At 37.3% G+C, this 22,500-nt stretch overlaps 1 protein-coding gene across 2 annotated transcripts in view; it reads right to left on the bottom strand.

Moving 5' to 3' along the window:
• Positions 1-22,500, bottom strand: part of pip5k1cb (phosphatidylinositol-4-phosphate 5-kinase, type I, gamma b) — a 73,606-nt gene that overhangs the window by 35,354 nt on the left and 15,752 nt on the right. For both annotated transcript variants that reach the window (XM_081374794.1, XM_081374793.1), the window contains exons 2-6: positions 11,730-11,761; positions 10,913-11,005; positions 9,173-9,303; positions 7,967-8,084; positions 4,345-4,497 (exon numbers count right to left, since the gene is read on the bottom strand). In XM_081374794.1, the coding sequence (XP_081230920.1) occupies positions 4,345-4,497; positions 7,967-8,084; positions 9,173-9,303; positions 10,913-11,005; positions 11,730-11,761 (527 nt within the window). The remainder of the gene's footprint in view (positions 1-4,344; positions 4,498-7,966; positions 8,085-9,172; positions 9,304-10,912; positions 11,006-11,729; positions 11,762-22,500) is intronic.

The raw sequence follows: 22,500 nt of genomic DNA, 5'->3' as shown, positions 1-22,500 counted from the left end.
TGAATCGGTTGGCCCATATATGGTATCTATAATTAATAAAAGCTTACTTTCAGGGATTGTTCCCGAGTATTGTAAACATGCTGTAGTCCAGCCTTTGCTGAAAAAAGAAAATCTGGATAAGAGCGTTCTTTGCAATTATAGACCTATCTCAAAACTTCCATTTCTGGCAAAGATCTTAGAGAAATGTATTCTGATTCAACTGGAGTCATTTACTGATGAAAATCATATCGGTGAAGTACTTCAGTCGGGTTTTAAGAAGCACCATAGCACAGAAACAGTGTTATTGAAGGTTTTTAATGATATCTTTTTGGCAACCGATCAAGGGAATGTGACTGTTCTTCTGCTGTTGGATCTCACAGCAGCGTTCGACACGGTTGACCACAATATTCTTATTTCCCGGCTTGAAACATGTGTAGGCATTTCTGGAAATGCCTTAAAGGGGGGGTGAAATGCTCATTTTCACTCAATCTCCTGTTAATCTTGAGTACCTATAGAGTAGTATTGCATCCTTCATATCTCCAAAAAGTCTTTTAGTTTTATTATATTTATAAGAGAAAATAGGCTGTACCGAGTCTTTCCGGAAAAAACCGAGCGTCTGGAGGCGGGCCGTGTGGGCGAAGCCAGAGCCATAGAGAGAATCCGTCGATCTGGGCTTTATAAAACATTCATCGTCGAAATGCAGGGAACAAACAGTCTACACAACTCGTTTCTGCATCCACTGTTCCTAACGCTGGGTTCTTTGGTAAGCTTTCCCTCACCAAAAACACTTTGGAGACACTATGCAGCGCTGCCGATGATTTCCTGTTGAGGTGCGCGGTCGCGCTTTTCCGGGAGAAATGCTCATATAAGGAGTTCCACTCTGGTCTACGTTATTAGATCCACGGTCAAAAAAAAAACAGCCGAAACTTGTACCAACCCGGAAGTAAGATTTTCGGCACAGAAATTCTCCGTTATTCGTCCAAAATATTTTTAAAAAACTTTGGCCATGTTAAGCATGAGAATCCATCTCTTTAACACTGTAAACAACTCTGAATACATGAAACACCATTGTACCCCCCCTTTAAATTGGTTTAAGTCCTATCTCTTAAATAGACGATTCTCTGTTTGTATGGGTGAGTGCACATCGGCTTCATCACCTTTATCATGTGGCCTTCCACAAGGGTCCGTTTTAGCACCACTTCTCTTTTCTTTTTATATGCTTCCTTTGGGTTCAATCTTGCGTAAATACAGTGTAAATATATTCCACTGCTACGCAGACGATACACAGCTGTATACACCACTTAAGTCAAATGACTCCGCTGCCATAGAAAGATTGTTGGCATGTTTAAATGAAGTTAAGGCATGAATGTCTACAAATTTCTTGAGCCTTAATGAATCGAAAACAGAATTGATTCTTTTTGGTCCCTCCGACCTTGATAACGCAGGTGAAACTGAGCTGGGTCCTCTGAGCCTGTTTAGAAAACATCATGCAAAAAATCTGGGGATGATTTGTGATAGTGCACTTAAATTTGACAAACAGATAAATGAAATCGTTAGAACGAGCTTCTTTAAATTGAGGATGATTTCCAAAATTAAGCCTTTTTTATCCCAGAAAAATAATTCATGCATTTATCACTTCGAGATTAGACTATTGCAACTCGTTATATTATGGTGCTCAAAATAAAGTTTTAGACAGTTTTAGATAAAATAAATTTAGATTAGATCTCAAAATAAAGTTTTAGATAGACTGCAGATGGTCCAGAATGCGGCTGCAAGATTGATTACAAGCACTCGCAAATTCCATCATATTACTCCGGTGTTAAAATCATTACATTGGTTGCCTGTCACTTTTAGGATTCATTTTAAATTTTTGTTATTTGTATTTAAATCTCTACATGGTTTAGCCCCATCTTATATTGCTGATCTAATCCAGGAACAAAAGTCAACGAGATCACTACGATCACAATCTCAGAAACGTCTTGCTGTTCCTCGGTCTAAGATGAAGTCTAGAGGGGATCGCGCTTTCGCGAAATTATGGAACAGTCTACCTTTATATATCAGGGACCTTCAGTTTAAAAGCCATCTGAAAACATATTTTTTTATGATAGCGTTCGATCAAGATAAGTGTGAAGGATGCTAGTGTCTTTTATTTCCTTATTATAATATACAGTGCTATGCATAAGTTTAGACACCCATGCTAAAGTTGACTAAAAAGAGGAATAAAAAATCATCTTTTGGAAATTGAACTTAATGCCTTAATTAAAAAAATGAGGAAAAATCCAACCTTTAAGGACACCAATTTTCTTTGTGAATGAATAATGTATCGTAAATAAATAAATGTTCTTCCTTAAAATACAGGGTGCATAAGTTTGGACACCCCTATGTTAAATTCCCATAGAGGCAGGCAGATTTTTATTTTTAAAGGCCAGTTACTTCATGGATCCAGGATACTATGCATCCTGATAAAGTTCCCTTGGCCTCTGGAATTAAAATATCCCCACATCATCACATAGCCTTCACCATACCTAGAGATTGGCATGGGGTACTTTCCATAAGATCATCTCTCAATGCAAATCAAACTAGCTATTAGGCTAACTGAAATAAAACCATGCCAGTCTCTAGGTATGGTGAAGGTTATGTGATGATGTGGAGCTATTTTAATTCCAAAGGCCAAGGGAACTTTATCAGGATGCATAGTATCCTAAAAAAAATAAAAAAAATACTTAAAAATAAAAATCTGCCTGCCTCTGTGGGAATTTAACATAGGGGTGTCCAGACTTATGCACCCTGTATTTTAAGGAAGAACATTTATTTATTTACGATACATTATTCATTCACAAAGAAAATTGGTGTCCTTAAAGGTTGGATTTTTCCTCATTTTTTTAATTAAGGCATTAAGTTCAATTTCCAAAAGATGATTTTTTATTCCTCTTTTTAGTCAACTTTAGCATGGGTGTCTAAACTTATGCATAGCACTGTATGTTTTTTTGACTGTTTTATAATGTTTATACTACCTATTTAGATATATGGATATGCATCTTCTTTTATTTGTTTTTTCTCTGCTCATTGTTTTACTGCTTGTAAAGCACTATGGTCAACTTTGTTGTTTTATTTAGTGCTTTATAAATAAATTTGAATTTGAATTTGGATTTCTGGGTACAAAAAAAAGAGGACATATTGTTTATGTACATATACTAATTACAATACAAAACCTGTTAAAAAATCCTTTAATTCAGATTTGTGCTGTCTTTGTTTGCTGAAAATGAGGCATTTGAAAACTGCACTTTTTTAAGTAAATATGGCAGATGTGACTTAAAAAAAAAAAAGTTTTATTTGGACACATAACTATGTTATAAAAACGGCATCCTGACCACAAACTCATACATACTCTTTCATTACCTAAACTTCATCATTACTTCACTTACTCGTACTGCTGCATTCACATCACAGTCATAACATTTTTAAAAGAGTTGTGCACAATATTAGTCTAAAGCGCTACTGTTAATATGCAGACTTTACCAGAAATATGATCTAATGCAGGAAATGTTGTCATGCTCTCTTATATTGTACACTATTTAGGGTGGATATGGTGCTAAAGCAGACTCACCATATAGTATCCTGGAAGCAGCTTCTGCAGGAACTCAGCCTCTTTGTGCATGGTTTAGTGTGTGTGTGTGTGTGTGTGTGTGTGTGTGAGATGGGTAGGTTTAGGGGTCGAGTTAGTGTGTGTGTGTGTGTGTGTGTGTGTGTGTGTGTGTGTGTGTGTGTGAGATGGGTAGGTTTAGGGGTCGGGTTAGTATGTGTGTGTGTGTGTGTGTTAGAGATGGGTAGGTTTAGGGGTCGGGTTAGTGTGTGTGTGTGTGTGTGTGTGTGTGTGTGTGTGTGTGTGTGTGTGTGTGTGTGTGTGTGTGAGATGGGTAGGTTTAGGGGTCGGGTTAGTATGTGTGTGTGTGTGTGAGATGGGTAGGTTTAGGGGTCGGGTTAGTATGTGTGTGTGTGTGTGTGTGTGTGTGTGTGTGTGAGATGGGTAGGTTTAGGGGTCGGGTTAGTGTGTGTGTGTGTGTGTGTGTGTGTGTGTGTGTGTGTGTGTGTGTGTGTGTGTGTGATGAGTAGGTTTAGGGGTCGGGTTAGTGTGTGTGTGTGTGTGTGTGTGTGTGTGTGTGTGTGTGTGTGTGTGTGAGATGAGTAGGTTTAGGGGTCGGGTTAGTGTGTGTGTGTGTGTGTGTTTGTGTGTGTGTGTGTGTGTGTGTGAGATGGGTAGGTTTAGGGGTCGGGTTAGTGTGTGTGTGTGTGTGTGTGTGTGTGTGTGTGTGTGTGTGTGTGTGTGTGTGATGAGTAGGTTTAGGGGTGCTAAAGCAGACTCACCATATAGTATCCTGGAAGCAGCTTCTGCAGGAACTCGGCCTCTTTGTGCATGACGGTCTTCAGGATGAACTCATCGTCTCGAGTGACGTAGAAGATAGAGCCGCTGGCACCGGGGTTTGAGAGCTCGATCAAGGGTTCGTTACAGAGAGAATACTGCAGGAACAGAGAGAAACACAACGGGACGTCAGAGGACGCTGCATTTGTTCTGATTCATGGTTAATATAGTCACACTTTCATGTTTTTTGGAACTTGATATTGACATGAATCACCGTCCATTTTTGTTGAATGTAAAAGTTCAGCAGAAGTCCTGCACGTTTAGACATTATATTATTGATTATTAGTTATGTTATTTACTCTATACCTCTAAACCTACCCATCACAGAAAACTTTCTGCATTTTTGGACAACAACAACAACAACAACAACAACAACAACAACAACAAAAAACACTGTTCAGAATGTTTCTTCAGGCATTTGGTTTCTGAAGACACTGGGAGTGTGTCCATGTTTACGTTGTAATGCCCATGTCATAATACACATTTGTGTCCTCATAAACCATATATACAGTACAAGAACACACATACACACACACACACGCACAGTGGTTTTAAGAGCTTAGAAAGGAAAGTATTAGTGTGCTAATCACCATCTGTCTCAGGTTGCATGTGTGTTCGTGTGTGTGTGTGTCTGTGAGTTTGAGTTTGAGTGTGTGTGTGGTCCTGGTATTTCGTATGTTGTGGGGACCAAATGGTTTATAGTAATACCAGTAAATGTTGAGGAATGTTGACCTTGTGGGAACTTTTTTGGTCCCCATGAGGAAGCAATCTTATAAATTATACAGAATGATATTTTTTTGTTGTGTGTGATGGGTAGGTTTATTGTGTGTGTGTGTGTGTGTGTGTGTAAGATGGGTAGATTTAGAGGTAGGGTTAGTGTGTGTGTGTGTGTGTGTGTGTGTGTGTGTGTGTGTGTGTGTGTGTGTGAGATGGGTAGGTATAGGGGTCGGGTTAGTGTGTGTGTGTGTGTGTGTGTGTGTGTGTGTGTGTGTGTGTGTGAGATGGGTAGGTATAGGGGTCGGGTTAGTGTGTGTGTGTGTGTGTGTGTGTGTGTGTGTGTGTGTGTGTGTGTGTGTGTGTGTGTGTGTGTGTGTGTGTGTGTGTGTGTGTGTAAAATGGCTAGGTTTAGGGGTCGGGTTAGTGTGTGTGTGTGTGTGTGTGTGTGTGTGTGTGTGTGTGATGGGTAGGTTTAGGGGTAGGGTTAGTGTGTGTGTGTGTAAAATGGGTAGGTTTAGTGGTAGGGTTAGTGTGTGTGTGTGATGGGTAGGTTTAGGGGTAGGGTTAGTGTGTGTGTGTGTGTGTGTGTGTGTGTGTGTGTGTGTGAAATGGGTAGGTTTAGGGGTCGGGTTAGTGTGTGTGTGTGTGTGTGTGTGTGTGTGTAAAATGGGTAGGTTTAGGGGTCGGGTTAGTGTGTGTGTGTGTGTGTGTGTGTGTGTGTGTGTGTGTGTGTGTGTGTGTGATGGGTAGGTTTAGGGGTAGGGTTAGTGTGTGTGTGTGTGTGTGTGTGTGTGTGTGTGTGTGTGTGTGTGTGTGTAAAATGGGTAGGTTTAGGGGTCGGGTTAGTGTGTGTGTGTGTGTGTGTGTGTGTGTGTGTGTGTGTGTGTGTGATGGGTAGGTTTAGGGGTAGGGTTAGTGTAAGGGGAGAGAATATACAGTTTGTACAGTGTAAAAAGCATTACGTCTATAGAGAGTCCTCACAAAGATAGTAAACTAGACATGTGTGCAAGTGTGTGTGTGTTTGTGGGCTTATAAAGTGGCCATGTGCTTTCACACAGCTAATATGTTTAGGTTTCATTTAAGCTCCAGACTCTCATATCACAATCACGCATTAACCTTCCCATGACCCTCAGCTCTGCCCGATATGGACATTTCACCCTCAATGATTCTTCAATATAGAGTCAAGATCCAAAGCACTCCTCTCCAATATTTTTTTAAAGTGAAAATTATTAATAATTATATTTTATTCAAACTTTTTTCCAATTGCTAACACACAATAGGCTGGTTTTATCAAAATACTTAACACAATTCACAAAACCACACACCCAAACTGCAAAATACCTAATTATATCGCACTGCAACCAAAACTACATACAGCATTATCAAAATCAAACTTTTGCACGAAATGGCGCACACTTCATTCATATTCATATTTATATTCAACATTTCAATCTTTTTCAGTTTACTGTTTTTTGTGAGCATATTTTTGTTCAGTCCAGTGTAAATATTTCTGCTGTGCATATGTTGCACTGTGAAAAATAAAAAAACAAATGTTTCAACTAGGGCTGACTTCTAATAGTCGAGGATTCGACGATTCGATTCGGAGAGGTCTGATTCGACTATGAACCTCATAGTCGAATACATGGGCGTCAGTTTGGTTTGAAATGTGCTGGGGACAGAGACGCATTCGCATTTTCAGAAGGGCTGGGTACCATTTTTATTTTATTTTTTCAGGTCATGTTTTAAAAGACGATGTCCTGTAGCTTACTAATGTAAATAAATAAAAATGTATTCAAAAATCTGCTTCACATTTTCAGCAGGGCTGCGGAGCGGCTGTGAGTTGACTCCACACGGTTCTCATGTGCGTTAAAAAGCTTTACGTTGTTTAATGTACCTAAACAACGATTACCAAATTTCCCTCTCATATTGCTCCTCATGTTTATGAAATGTTATGATATATGTGTGATATATATGTGTTTTTTAGCTCTTTTGTTTGAAATGGAAAAAATCTAGCTGCTATCTAAAAAAAAAAGAAAAAAAAAAAAGGTTCGACTATCAGTCGACTACGGCAAAATCTAACGAATCAGATTCGACTATGAAAATCCTTAGTCGAAAACAGCCCTAGTTTCAACAGCGTGTGTGTGTGTGTATCTGCACATATTTCTGTGCATGTGAACAATCAGAATAATTTTCTACAATTTGAACTATTTTAGTATTATGGCAAAGCATACTAAAGATGAGAGTGCTCTTCATTATGTCCAACAGTGTGTACTTGGTTACACAACAAATCTGCTAATATGAATGAAGTGTGTGCCATCTCGTGCAAAAGTTTGATTTTGATAATGCTATATGTAGTTTTGGTTGCAGTGCTTCATTCTGCAGGATATATGAGGTATTTTGCAGTTTGGGTGTGTGGTTTTGTGAATTGTGTTTAGTATTTTGATAAATCCAGCCTAGTTTGCAAAATTGTGTGTTAGCAATGGGAAAAAACTGTAAATCTCTTGACAAACTAAAAGACGTAAATAACATTTGTATGTATTCTAAATAAAATATATAGATTGCACTGAATGTCAGCTTGCTTATTTTGCTCAAGATAAGGATTTATTGAGTCCACATGTCATGCAAACTAGAAACTCTGTTTCTAACCACTAGATCTGTCGCTCAAACACACAACTCTGCGATGCTGTGTGTGAATGTTCGTTGGAGCGATGGTTTGGGAAACACAGACTCGTTGAACTGCTGATAACGACAGAACTTGCGACCACAGTTGGCTAACGATGCGTTCGGGAAACACACCCCTGAATGTGTCGAAGGCAGTGTTTGTGGATGTGTGTGTGTGACGCGTCTCACCAGATAGTCGTCGGGTCGGATCCCGAAGAGCTCTCTGAAGTAGCGGAACGCCACGGGAGCGTATGTCTTAAACCTGAAGTCTGGATAGTGATGCGCTGGCGTCAGATTACTGCCTTCACTGGGAGAAACAGAGACACGGAGGACATCACATGACATCCGGATCATTTCATTCAGGCTCAGTGTGACTTAGGGTCACATGTCACTGTTAGCAAAAGCATTGGTTATACTAGTGAGATATACTATACTTTTTTGCTTAAAACAAGCAAAATGATTTACTAATGGGGTAAGAAAAATGATCTTAATTCAAACAGACACAAGATTATTTTTCTTACCGCATTGGCTGATAATTTTGCTTGTTTTAAGCAAAAACTCACTTAATTTTGATTTATTTCCCCAGAAAACAAGACATAATATCATATGTCATTTTACTCATCTACTAGACGCATCTTAATGTAAGATTTTTATTTTTTTTGCATTGACATTTTCACTGACATTTACATCATTATTCTTATTATACTGCAAAAAAAAAAAAAAAAAAATACCAATGTAAACAAATTGTAAATATTGGAGTGTTTGTTTGACAGTCTGTCCTTTATGCTGATTTAAATATAAAAAAACATTGTATTACAGTATTTATTTTTACTGTATTACAGTAGAATATGAATTAAGAATCATAATCATTTAAAAAAAACTCAAGTAAAACTTATGGACACAAATTATAATTATCTTAAATGTAGGTCTTAATTTGATAAATTTACATATATATATGTGTGTGTGTGTTTGTTTGTGTGTGTGGGTGTGTGTGTGTGTGTGTGTGTGTGTGTATTTGTTAATTTTTCTCAGATTCAATGTATATATATATATAATTTATCTGACGAAAAATATATACATCAACATTTTTTGTGTATATATACATAAATTATGTTGAATTTCTATGTGTATATATGTGTATGTATATATATATATATATATATATATATATACATACACACAAATGTATATATAGCCAAAAAATTTCTATACAAACTATACATTCATTTAATGAATTAATCAACATTAATCAACTACATATATACACATATATGCATGTTGTGTGTGTGTTTTGTGGTTTTGTGTGTAGAGTTTCAGGAAATGGAGCCATAGTTTCAGAGATTGTTTGTAAGCAGTTTGAAAGAAGCGTAAAGCCCTGGCCTTGCTCCGACAGACCTGGGGAAGAAGATGCTCTCCACCACGTAGAAGTCCTGCATGAGGACGTCCCGCTCGGGTTTGGAGCTCAGGTTCCCCACGGTGTATCCGATGCCCAGCTGAATGGCTCCTTTCAGGGCAGACGAGGTCGTCTGGAGACACACGACACCAGTTAAACATCACACAAAATCACTGGATGTCAGGAGGAATGATCTAAGAACGAGCTTTCCTGGAGCTCAAACAGTGGAGCGCTGGCGCCTGCAACGCCAAGGTCATGGGTTCGATTCCCAGGGAAAGCAAGAACTGATAAGATTGTCAATGTGTACCCTGAAATGCAATTTAAGTCGCTTTGGATAAAAGCGTCTGTCAAATGCATAAATGTAAATGTAAGAAGGATACAAATGATCAAATATAAATACAGAATTTTATTATATATATTTTTTTTAAATATATAAAAAATAGTTCTGTCAAATCCATTAATCGCAACATTAAATTTTGTGTTTTTATAATATATTTGTGTGTATATATATGTGTGTGTGTGTATATACATATACACACACATATATATGTATATATGCATACATATATGTAAGTATACACACACATATACATACAGTTTATATAGTATATATAGTATTCACAGACATTTATTACAAAGTATATTACACAAACTTTTATGTTAGATGCTATTAATCTATTTGACAGCACCAAAAAATATAATTTGTATACAAAATATATACATATTTTCATAATATAAATACATAATAAATAAATAATAAAATATTAAATAAATATAATTATATGTTTATTAAAATAAAAAATATATAAATATATAAAATAAGAATTTCAAATATATATATTTCTTTTTTTATAAATATAGATATTTGTATATAAAATATATAATTACTGTATATATTTGGTAACAATTCACAATAAGGTAGCAATGAGTATTACATTTGTTATTAAATTAATATAATTAATTAATTAAAATACAACAATGTTTATTGTTAATTCATGTTAACTCCATTAAATAATATGAACAGATACTTTAACTTTTGATTTTAATAATGTAATAGTAAATGCATTACTGAAGTTAATGTACCGAAAACTGAGGCGCTAAAAGGTTTAAAGCTTTGTTTCCATATATAACGCAATTACCAAAACAGTTTCACAGGATGAATTCTGAGAGCTTACGCTTTCATTAATGATGATTACTAAAATATATGTGACCCTGGACCACAAAACTGAATTGAAATTGAGATTTATACATAACCTGAAAGCTGAATAAATAAGCTTGCCAGTGATGTATGGTGGGTTATGATAGGACAATATTTGGCTGAGATACAACTATTGTAAATCTGGAATCTGAGGGTGCAAAAAAATCGAAACATTGAGAAAATCTCCTTTAAAGTTGTGCATTTATGTTCACGATTGTGCAGCATTCACTCACAAAAATACATGTTTTATATATTTACGGTAGGAAATTTACTAAATATCTTCATGGAACATGATCTTTACTTAATATCCTAATGATTTTTGGCATAAAAGAAAAATCGATAATTTTGACCCATACAATGTATTGTTGGCTATTGCCACAAATATACCCGTGCGACATGTGACTGGTGACGTGACAATCGTTACCAGGAAGAAAATAGATTTCCAGTGCAGACACGTTTGGACCCAACTGTAAATATATCAGCAGCCTGAAGTAAAGGATGAGAGAAACTGTGAAGAACGACTGAGACTGAGATTGAGACGCACCTTCTTGTACGTGGTCTCGCCGGACGCATCGACTCGCCGGTGGCCGATCTTCTTCTCGAGGCCGGAGACGGGCTGACACGAGGAAGACGGCATCTGAGGAGACACACACTGATCTGAGTTCATCTCAGAGATATCCACAATACTCTCACTGTGGGACCACTACTGACTCATCTGGATCTATTTTAATTTTAACATTAAATCTCATTCATTTCTGAAAGCTCAGATCAATAACATATTCCTCTAAAATGAAACACTTAAGCGTTTAAAGGAGGAGTTCACTTTCAAATTAAAATTTCCTGTTGATTTACTCTCCCCCACGTCATCCAAGATGTTCATGTCTTTCTTTCTTCAGTCGAAAAGAAATGAAGGTTTTTGAGGAAAACATTCCAGGATTTTTCTCCATATAATGGACTTCAATGGGGTCCAAAAGGGTTGAAGGTCCAAATTTGAGTTTCAGTGCAGCTTCAAAGTTTCGACACGATCCCAGCCGAGGAAGAAGAGTCTCATCTAGACAAACCATCCATCATTTTATAAAAATTATATACTTTTTAACCTCAAATGCCCGTCTTGTACCATCTCTGAGATGCGCCACGCATTACGTCATCACGTTGGAAAAATCCTGGAATGTTTTCCTCAAAAACCTTAATTTCTTTTCAACTGAAGAAAGAAAGACATGGACATCTTGGATGACGTGTGGGAGAATAAATCATCAGGAAATTTTAATTTGAAAGTGAACTCCTCCTTTAACTCTTCTCAAGATTGCATGCAGTAAAATTGTAGTTTTATGATGATATATGGATGATGAACGATGCTTCACCTCGGTTAAGTGGGTCTTCTTAAGAGCAGCGTCTGAAGCGACAGAGCAAGAGAAAGATATTAATCCCATTAATTTAATTAAATGCAGGTAAAAGTCTTTGCTAATAAAACAATAAAAGATTCATTTAAACCACATAAAAGTCTGAGAAAATGCTCAGGACGCTTTGTTTTAAACACAATCTCATTAACCCAGCGAACAAAAATATATCCTTAGAACATTTTGCCTTTAAGCTATGAAAATGATTTTACAAATGTTCATTGAATATTTAAAAAAATCCAGTATTTTAACGTTTAAAAATAAAATAAAATTATTGGTTATGCAAACATTACAGAAACATTCCATTTTAACGTTCAAATATTTAGTCCAGTCATTTTAAGCCAAAATGGGGGTCAACCTTGAACAAATTGCAACAGAAGCAAACTCAACTGATTTTGTATCCTCAATTTGTCCTGAGTAAGGAAAAAAAGTCCAGAAGAATCCCATTAGGGGAAAGTTTCGAAAAAGACCCAAATATAGTCTATTCATACGCCTATTCATTCTTATTCTCACGTGAATAGAGTAAAAACTTTACCCTTTAGATATCACCATGAAAATTACTGAGTTGATTACTTACATCAGGACAAACAAAAAATGCATTACAAGTTTTTTGAAATTATTTGTTAACATGGACAAACGGTGCATAATCTAATTGCGTATGTGCTAATTTGCATAAATACCACAACAGATCTAAACATTGGGTATAGCCAGGGGAAAATGTCTTGTTCAATCTTGTTGACACATAACAGTAAAATTCTTAATATTAAGGTCTGAATGAACCCATTTAGGCTACCCATGAGCTTTAATACATAGAGGCAGGAGGAAGTACTTTAGAAACCAGCCTTTATTAATTATTATTGCAGAGATGGGGTTTAGGGTTGGGTCTGTGGGACTGTTTCTGGGGATTCACTTTTTATTTTACTTATCTTTTGTCTTCTGCATTCTCCTTACCATGTCTCCTGTTCTTCCCTCAGACTCGTCCCCCTGAAACAGTCCCACAGACCCAACCCCAAACCCCATCTCTGCAATAATAATTAATAAAGGCTGGTTTCTAAAGCACTTCTTCCTGCCTCTATGTATTAAAGCTCATGGGTAGCCTAAATGGGTTCCATTTAGACCTTAACATTAAGTATTTTACTGTTATGTGTCAACAAGATTCAACAAGACATTTTCGCCTGGCTATACCCAATGTTTAGATCTGTTGTGGTATTCATGCAAATTAGCACATACGTAATTAGATTATGCACCGTTTGTACATGTTAACAAACAATTTCAAAAAACTTGTAATGCATTTTTTGTTTGTCTTGATGTCAGTAATCAAACTCAGTAATTTTCATGATGATATCTAAAGGTTAACATTTTTACTCTATTCACGTGAGAAAAGAATGAATAAGTGTATGAATAGGATATATTTGGGTCTTTTTCAAAACTTTCCCCTAATGGGATTCTTCTGGACTTTTTTTCCTTACTCAGGACATATTAAGGATACAAAATCAGTTGTGTTTGCTTCTGTTGCAATTTGTTCAACCTTTTTTCATAAAATGACTGGACTAATTATTGGAATGCTACTTTTGAATGTTCTCTGAGCGTCCAGTTTTTAAACGTTTCAAAAATGATTTCTCTTGGTTATACAAACATTCCATTTGATCATTCTTCTAACAACATTACAGGAATGTTACTTTTGAATCTGAACTTTCTAAAACCAGTAACATTTAAAAAAAAGGTTCCATTAATGATGCGTAAGTGTTTTGTGCTAACGATCATGCCTAGTGACATCACTGATGATGCGTCTAGGCTGCATATGTGTAAGGTGTGTGTTCAAATCAGAGAACGTTCATGTCTGGTTCATTGAATGGCATCCAGTTATGATCTCAGAAATAAATATTTCACATTTCATATGCAATTTTCTAATTAAATAATGTTTCAAATCGTGCAGTCGTCTCACTAGAAGCGGAAGGTCAAGTCAAGTGCATTGCATTGTGGGATACATTATCCACTCACATTTCGGGAACTATAATAGGTCACAGAAAATATGCATGCTAACTGCAACAAACACACTGTCTTCCGAACACACACACTGGTTAATGTGTGAATAACAGTCCAAGGACAAGCGGCGTGAGTCTGCAGCTCTCGGATGCCTAGCGGTTATTTCACACTGCGCTTTCCTCACACATGTTTCTGTGTCACTGCATTCAAGGGGAGGGGGCGGAGCCACTGACAAGCCAACCTGTCAATCATTCCTGCGCACGTGCCGGCGCCGAATCAAAGCAAGATATCAGAACCTGACCTGCTTTACACCCGACACCAGCGGGATATCTCAGAGTGGGAATTAGAGCAGCAATGCAGCACTGCAAACAAACAACAGTGGCTTTAATCTTCATTTGACTCTGGAACACGACTGAATCTCCTCAACACGTGTCCAGGGCATATTTTCAGTGCAAAATCTAAAGAAAATTATATTTTTCATAATAAAAAAAATCAAGCTTATTTTAGGACCATTAGCACTTCATTTAAAGCCTTTATGTATAATGCATTATAAAGGTATTCACAATGTACATTATAATGCATTATATATTTTTTAAGTTAAAATGCATTACAGTTTTGTCGTGTATTTTAATGCATTCTACTTTCTGAAGGTGTAACAATGTATAAGCATTATAACTGTGGTAACAGTTATTCATGAGATCATAATAAGGTGCATTATAAGGCATAATTAATGCATTAAAAATACTTTTATAATGCATCACACATAAAGGCTTTTATAATGCATCACACATAAATACTCACTATTTAAATAGTAAATAATTTTTGTTTCCAGGGAAAATGTATTTAAGTGTCATGAAAATAATGTCAAAATGCAAATAATAAAAAAAAAAAAAAACAAAAAAAAAAAAAAACTTTATATATGATCGTTTTTGTTTATTTTGATGTTGGGGTTAAATGTGATCCAGACAGATTTTGTGAGATCAAGAATATCCTCTGTAAAGCTTTAAGTGTGTGTGTGTGTGTGTGTGTGTGTGTGTGTGTGTGTGTGTGTGTGTGTGTGTGTGTGTGTGTGTGTGTGTGTGTGTGTTGATAGAAGATGCAGTATTGTTGATGGTCGCTCGTGGAGGTTTTAAATGTGTGTGTGTGTGTGTATTGTTGACGGTCGCTCGTGGAGGTTTTAAGTGTATGAGTGTGTATGTGTGTGTTGTTGATGGTCTCGTGGAGGTTTTAACTGTGTGTGTGTGTGTGTGTATTGTTGATGGTCTCTCGTGGAGATTTTAAGTGTGTGTGTGTGTGTGTGTTGTTGACGGTCTCGTGGAGGTTTTAATTGTGTGTGTGTGTGTGTTTATTGTTGACGGTTGCTCGTGGAGGTTTTAAGTGTGTGTGTGTGTGTGTGTGTGTGTGTGTTGTTGACGGTCTCGTGGAGGTTTTAAGTGTGTGTGTGTGTGTGTGTGTGTGTGTGTGTTGTTGACGGTCTCTCGTGGAGGTTTTAAGTGTGTGTGTGTGTGTGTGTGAATTGTTGACGGTCTCGTGGAGGTTTTAAGTGTGTGTGTGTGTGTGTGTGTGTGTGTGTTGTTGACAGTCTCTCGTGGAGGTTATAAGTGTGTGTGTGTGTGTGTGTGTGTGTGTGTGTGTATTGTTGATGGTCTCGTGGAGGTTTTAAGTGTGTGTGTGTGTGTGTGTGTGTGTGTGTGTGTGTGTGTGTGTGTGTGTGTGTGTGTGTGTTGTTGTTGACAGTCTCTCGTGTAGGTTTTAAGTGTATGAGTGTGTATGTGTGTGTGTATTGTTGATGGTCTCGTTGAGGTTTTAAGTGTGTGTGTGTGTGTGTGTGTGTGTGTGTGTGTGTGTTGTTGACGGTCTCGTGGAGGTTTTAATTGTGTGTGTGTGTGTGTTTATTGTTGACGGATGCTCGTGGAGGTTTTAAGTGTGTGTGTGTGTGTGTGTGTGTGTGTGTGTGTGTGTGTGTGTTGTTGATGGTCTCGTTGAGGTTTTAACTTAAGTGTGTGTGTGTGTGTGTGTGTGTGTGTGTGTGTTGTTGACGGTCTCGTGGAGGTTTTAATTGTGTGTGTGTGTGTGTTTATTGTTGACGGTTGCTCGTGGAGGTTTTAAGTGTGTGTGTGTGTGTGTGTGTGTTGTTGACGGTCTCGTGGAGGTTTTAAGTGTGTGTGTGTGTGTGTGTGTGTGTGTGTGTTGTTGACGGTCTCTCGTGGAGGTTTTAAGTGTGTGTGTGTGTGTGTGTGTGTGTGAATTGTTGACGGTCTCGTGGAGGTTTTAAGTGTGTGTGTGTGTGTGTGTGTGTGTGTGTGTGTGTGTTGTTGACAGTCTCTCGTGGAGGTTATAAGTGTGTGTGTGTGTGTGTGTGTGTGTGTGTGTGTGTATTGTTGATGGTCTCGTGGAGGTTTTAAGTGTGTGTGTGTGTGTGTGTGTGTGTGTGTGTGTGTGTGTGTGTGTGTGTGTTGTTGTTGACAGTCTCTCGTGGAGGTTTTAAGTGTATGAGTGTGTATGTGTGTGTGTATTGTTGATGGTCTCGTTGAGGTTTTAAGTGTGTGTGTGTGTGTGTGTGTGTGTGTGTGTGTTGTTGACGGTCTCGTGGAGGTTTTAATTGTGTGTGTGTGTGTGTTTATTGTTGACGGATGCTCGTGGAGGTTTTAAGTGTGTGTGTGTGTGTGTGTGTGTGTGTGTGTGTTGTTGACGGTCTCGTGGAGGTTTTAAGTGTGTGTGTGTGTGTGTTTGTATATGTGTGTTGTTGACGGTCTCGTGGAGGTTTTAAGTGTGTGTGTGTGTGTGTGTTTATTGTTGACGGTTGCTCGTGGAGGTTTTAAGTGTGTGTGTGTGTGTGTGTTGTTGATGGTCTCGTGGAGGTTTTAAAGGGGTGGTTTACTGCCTTTTTTCTTTGCTTGATTGTGTTTATGGGCTGCAATATAACATGTCTTCGTGTTTCGTTTGTTAAAAAACGCCTTATTTTTCATAAATTTCACCTTTATTGTAAGCCGCTTCCTCCTCTGTCATTTGAACGACCGGTTGACTTCCTGATTCTATGAAACCACTCCCTCAGAAAGAGGCAATGAGCTCAGATTGGTTAGTTCGGCCGGCGTGCTGTAATTGGCTAAACTGCGTCCAGAATCTTCACGCCCATTACCTTTACGGGCGACAGTTGCATGTGCTCCGGACCCGGTCAAATGTAATGGTGTCAATATTGCCTCATCAGTTTGAGCCAGAATCAGACCCAGAGAGCGGTGATGAAGAGAGTCAAGCAGAACCTCCGCAAACACGGCTCTTACTAAACGTTTCTGAATGGTAATTTTTTTTAATTATTATTTTCTCAAAGAATTCCCATACGCTGTTACTTGAAAATGCTACTGCTGTTTGTTAGCTTTTGAGATACGCTTTCCCCCTGATTAAACATTTAATATAACTGAATACATGACTGAGTAATACCGTTTTTTAAAGATATTGTTTTATTGATAGAATGAACAACCGTTTAACTATTCACAAAACTTACCGGTAGTTTACTCAGTTTGTCGTTTTCTTTAGGTGTAGCATGTGCAGCTGAAGTTTGCTGTTGCGATAATTTTTTGAAGTTTGTATACGTTTCTTATACACACAAAATAACATCGAACTAACTAGGTACTATAACCAAACAGCTTTGGCATTGGTTTGCGTTCTTGATCAAATAAAAAAATTACGTCATAAAGTAAACATGGGAAATACGTTTACAAAATTTGTACATATAAGTTACAAATTCGGGTCCAAAATGTTTGTACGCATCTACAGCCAGCGCTGGGATTTTTTTACATCCTTGATAAAAGTAAAACATTACGTCTTAAATTATACAGGCAAATACATTTAAAATGATTAAATCTTACTTGCAGGTTGTGGCCTCTGGTTTTAAAGCTGTAACTGCTTCATGTTGGAGTAATAGTTTCTTGTTGAATCCGACATTGAACTCGTGTAGATTCTGGAAGCTGTCTTCCATAAATGTGCAGCACAGAGAGCTAAACTACGATTGTAATTGTCAGGAACATAACCAAACTTAAATTTTAACCATTGTTGACGAACTCCAGCGTCTGTAGGAAGCCTGAACACAGAAGACCTGACAGCTACAGCTCTCCACTATAACTCCTCCTCTTCGACAGCAGAACATGTTCCGGAGGGAGGGTTGATGTAAATGTATGGGTTAGTTACTTATAAAACCCGGGAAGTATCTCGTTGTAGTCCCATTCGAGTCGTTTTTGTAGGCATTAAACTTCCTGATTTTTAAAAGACAATATCTCTGCTTACGTTGAACTTTAAGCGCAGCAACTTTGCAGATACTGTTCATGCACCAACAGCAACATTACACAGTATTTAAAATGAAAAAAGTGAAATAGCAATCAACCACCCCTTTAAGTGTGTGTGTGTGTGTGTGTGTGTGTGTGTGTGTGTGTGTGTGTGTGTGTGTGTTGTTGACGGTCTCGTGGAGGTTTTAAGTGTGTGTGTGTGTGTGTTTGTATGTGTGTGTTGTTGACGGTCTCGTGGAGGTTTTAAGTGTGTGTGTGTGTGTGTGTGTGTGTTGTTGACGGTCTCGTGGATGCGCATGTGCTTGAGAAGCAGATAATGCGAGCCGAGGAAACGCATGTGTCGTCAGACATAAATACACAGAAACATGCTGAGAAAATCACTTCTGCCTCTCACACACACACACACACACACACACACACACACACACACTGCAGAACGCAGACCAAACGCTCCTCTTCTGTTACAAAACATCGTTTTTAAGAAATTTAGCACGGTGGAAACCATATTTACTACAGAGGGTATTAATATTTTTGACACTTTACAAGAAAACGTGGAGGCGTTTGCCTGTGCAAAACTAATTACAGACTTCTGTTAAAATGCAGGGTTTGATCTTCTGGAAAATCACACAAGGCTCATTTTCTATCGCTTTACAAATCTAGATCTCAGAGTCTCAATGCGGACGGCTCTGCGGACAGAAATAGCGGCTTTACAAAAAAGCCCAAATCAATTGTAATCATATTTGAGCCGCTGAGATTTATGGAGAGAGACGAGGATGAGACATGAAGCCGCGGCTCAGAGGAACAGATGTGCTGAAGGAAACAGTCTCACATTGTCTTTACGGACAAACATCATACGAAACACAGGGAAAATAAGTCATATATTATGGATAAAGAAAAACAACATCTGCAAAGTTACAACGCTCAAAGTTCAAAGCAAAGGGAGATATTTGCTTTTAAAGAAATGGCTTTTTAAGGACTACAACAAACGGCTGGTAGAGACTACACCACATTCCTCCCGGGTTAGTGACATCACCAACCCTAGAATTTACATAAACCCCGCCCCCTGAACACGATTTATAGATTATCAAGACAGAATATGCTAATCAATGACTAGAAGATAACTACACATAAGCTTCATAAATTCATCAACTAACCATTCAGAAATGTTGTCTACATGTTGTCACTTCTTCTCGAGTCTCTCCATCTTTCTGACTCCGGTTTTAACATAAAAGGCTAAACGTTTTTGAAATGTTCAGTGCATGTGTGTGTGAGGTAAAAGGACACGAGCTCTTGAAGCTCCGCCCCCTGTGCCGGGAGCAGCAGCTCATTTGCATTTAAAGGGACAGACACAAAAACGGTGCGTTTTTGCTCACCCTCAAAAAGTGACAATTTTAACATGATATATAAAAATATCTGTGGGGTATTTTGAGCTAAAACTTCACACACACACTCTGGGGACATCAGAGACTTATTTTACATCTTGTGAAAAGCGTGTAAATTTTGGGAACAGCAGTTAAACTCCTGCAGGAGGAAAAAAATTACAATTTCCATTTGTGGCTGAATTACTTCTACAATTGCCAGATGATGACAATAACTGTGTTTCCATCCAAAGCTATGAATTTAACATATACAAAATTGGAATATGGCATGAAACATTTGTGAATAAAGCAACTTTTCCATTCCATGTGTTCAAGAGAACAAAATCATCACTTCCTGAGGAATATCTGTAATAAAATTGGAGGAAATCGAGGAAAAAAAGCTCTACATCATAATGTTCTCTTGCATTCGGATGCAAGACACACACGCACACACACGCACACACACGCACACACACACACACACACACACACACACACACAGTCACACACACACACACACACGCACGCACGCACGCACGCACGCACGCACGCACGCACGCACGCACACACACACACACACACACACACACACACACACACACACACACACACACACACACACACACACACACACACACACACACACACACACACAGTCACACACTCACTCTCTCTCTCACATACACACATGCACACAAACACACTTCCACACACACTCACACACACACACAAACACACTCCCCCACACACACACACACACACACACACACACACACACACACACACACAGTCACACACTCACTCTCTCTCTCACATACACACATGCACACAAACACACTTACACACACACACACACACACACACACAAACACACTCCCACACACACACACACACACACACACACACACACACACACACACACACACACACACACACACACACACACACACACACACACACACACACACACACACACATTAAAGAAGAAAAGCAAAACAATAAATTTAGTTTTTTTACAAACAACAGCATGAAACAGTGAATCATGTTTTGGTTCCAAGGGTCTTCAAAGCAGCAGAATCACATTCACACTGTCAGCGGCAATAACATCACACACACACACACACACACACACACACACACACACACACACACACACACACACACACACACACACACACACACACACACACACACACACACACACACACACACACACACACACACACACACACACACATAATAAACGCGGCCTGACAGATTTAGATTTACACATGAGAGAAATATGTGGTCATTTAACAAAAGCCATACACTCCTCATCCACTGCATGATGATTCCCAAATCTTCCCTCAAAACAACAGCAACAACATCGAAACACTGGGTGTTAAAAAGTCACATTAATGCTGTTTAAACCGACGATGTGAAGAGGAAAGCAGGAATATATGGTGTAATTCGGGCCAGTGACAGACTGGATCTCACCATGATCAGTGTGTGTGTGTGTGTGTGTGTGTGTGTGTGTGTGTGTGTGTGTGTGTGTGTGTGTGTGTGAGAAAGCCAACAGACTGTCAGAGATTCACACACAACTGCTCACGATCCTTCTGTTGAAACACAGCCATGACTCTCAGCGCTTCATAATGTTGTAAACCAAAGACTTCAGAGATGATGGTAACACTTGAAGAGCGGCTGAATGATCACCATATTTCATATTTCATGACAGCATTGCGCATGAATCGCATGAAGAATAAAAGCATAAAGAAAGCATGAAATACTGTATAGCTCTATATCTGTGTGTCAGTGTAGAATAACATTCACTAAAACTAACATAAGATTCACACACTAAATCTTTATCATTCAGCTGATATTCTGAACAGCATATTGTGCACGTATAATAAAGCCAAAACAATTATAGTAACTTATGAATATACTGTATGATATTGTGCATCATCATTGCAGTTTTTGAGCAAATCTCACATATTTCTTATTCTGATCATTTGAAATTAAATGTGATCTTGTTTTCATGACAATTTCTTTTACTGTAAAAAATAAAGGCTGCTAGAGAATAGGAAATAAAATAATAATTATGTATAATAATAATAATAATATAATAATATTATATTATTATTATTATTATTAATGATAATAATAAAAATAATAATAATAACATAATAAATAAACAATAAATAAATAAATAATAACAAATATAATATAATAATAATATACTAATATAATACTAATATTAATAATATAATAATATAATATAATAATATTATTAATAATATAATATAATAATAATATTTATAATATAATAATAATAATAATAATAATATAATACTAATTCATAAATAATTTTATGCTGAAGTCAAGAAAAATATTCTAACAATTTTGAATAAAAAAATTGTAAATTCTAAACATGTTTTCACATGTAAAGTTTACTTAAAATATAATATATATTATCCTTTTTGTCAGGGAAAAAACAAGAATACTTAATAATATGATATTTTGCAGTTTATTGCTACGGTTTCATTACGATAAATTGATTTGGATAAAAACATCCACATTATTTTATGATATCTAAACAACAAAAGCAGTTGCAGCTTCTGCAAATCATTAAAGATGAGGAATGTACATTTAATATGGCAAAAAACTGCTAGAAAATATCATAATATTAAATATATTATATTATATGTGTGTATATAATACAATATATGCAATATATACAATATATATACATATATAATATATGTATTGAATTATATGTGTGTATATAATACAATATATGCAATATATACAATATATATACATATATAATATATGTATTGAATTTTGTGTGTGTATATAATATATACATATACAGGTATATTAAATTTTCTTCAGAAAAACTAAAATACTGATCAAGTAGTGAAACCGTATTGTAGCTCAGTGCTGCTGTTTCTTTACGATTTATTGATTTTGATAAAAAACATTTGCGAGATGAATGTAAATCCGACATAAAAGGAGGTTTTGAACCCTCTAGATGCAGCCAGCTTCTGTAAATCACTAAAGACGAGTGATTTCTGCGCTAGAATCAGTTCACCCTGAAACAACAGCAGAACCGGCGGCAGGTCAGGACTCAAA

This window comes from Scardinius erythrophthalmus (genome assembly GCF_964197995.2).
Source record: "Scardinius erythrophthalmus genome assembly, chromosome: 9".
NCBI classification, from domain to species: Eukaryota; Metazoa; Chordata; class Actinopteri; order Cypriniformes; family Leuciscidae; genus Scardinius; species Scardinius erythrophthalmus.
The sequence above is the reverse complement of the archived record's forward strand: the minus strand, read 5'-3'. Positions and strand labels throughout refer to the sequence as shown.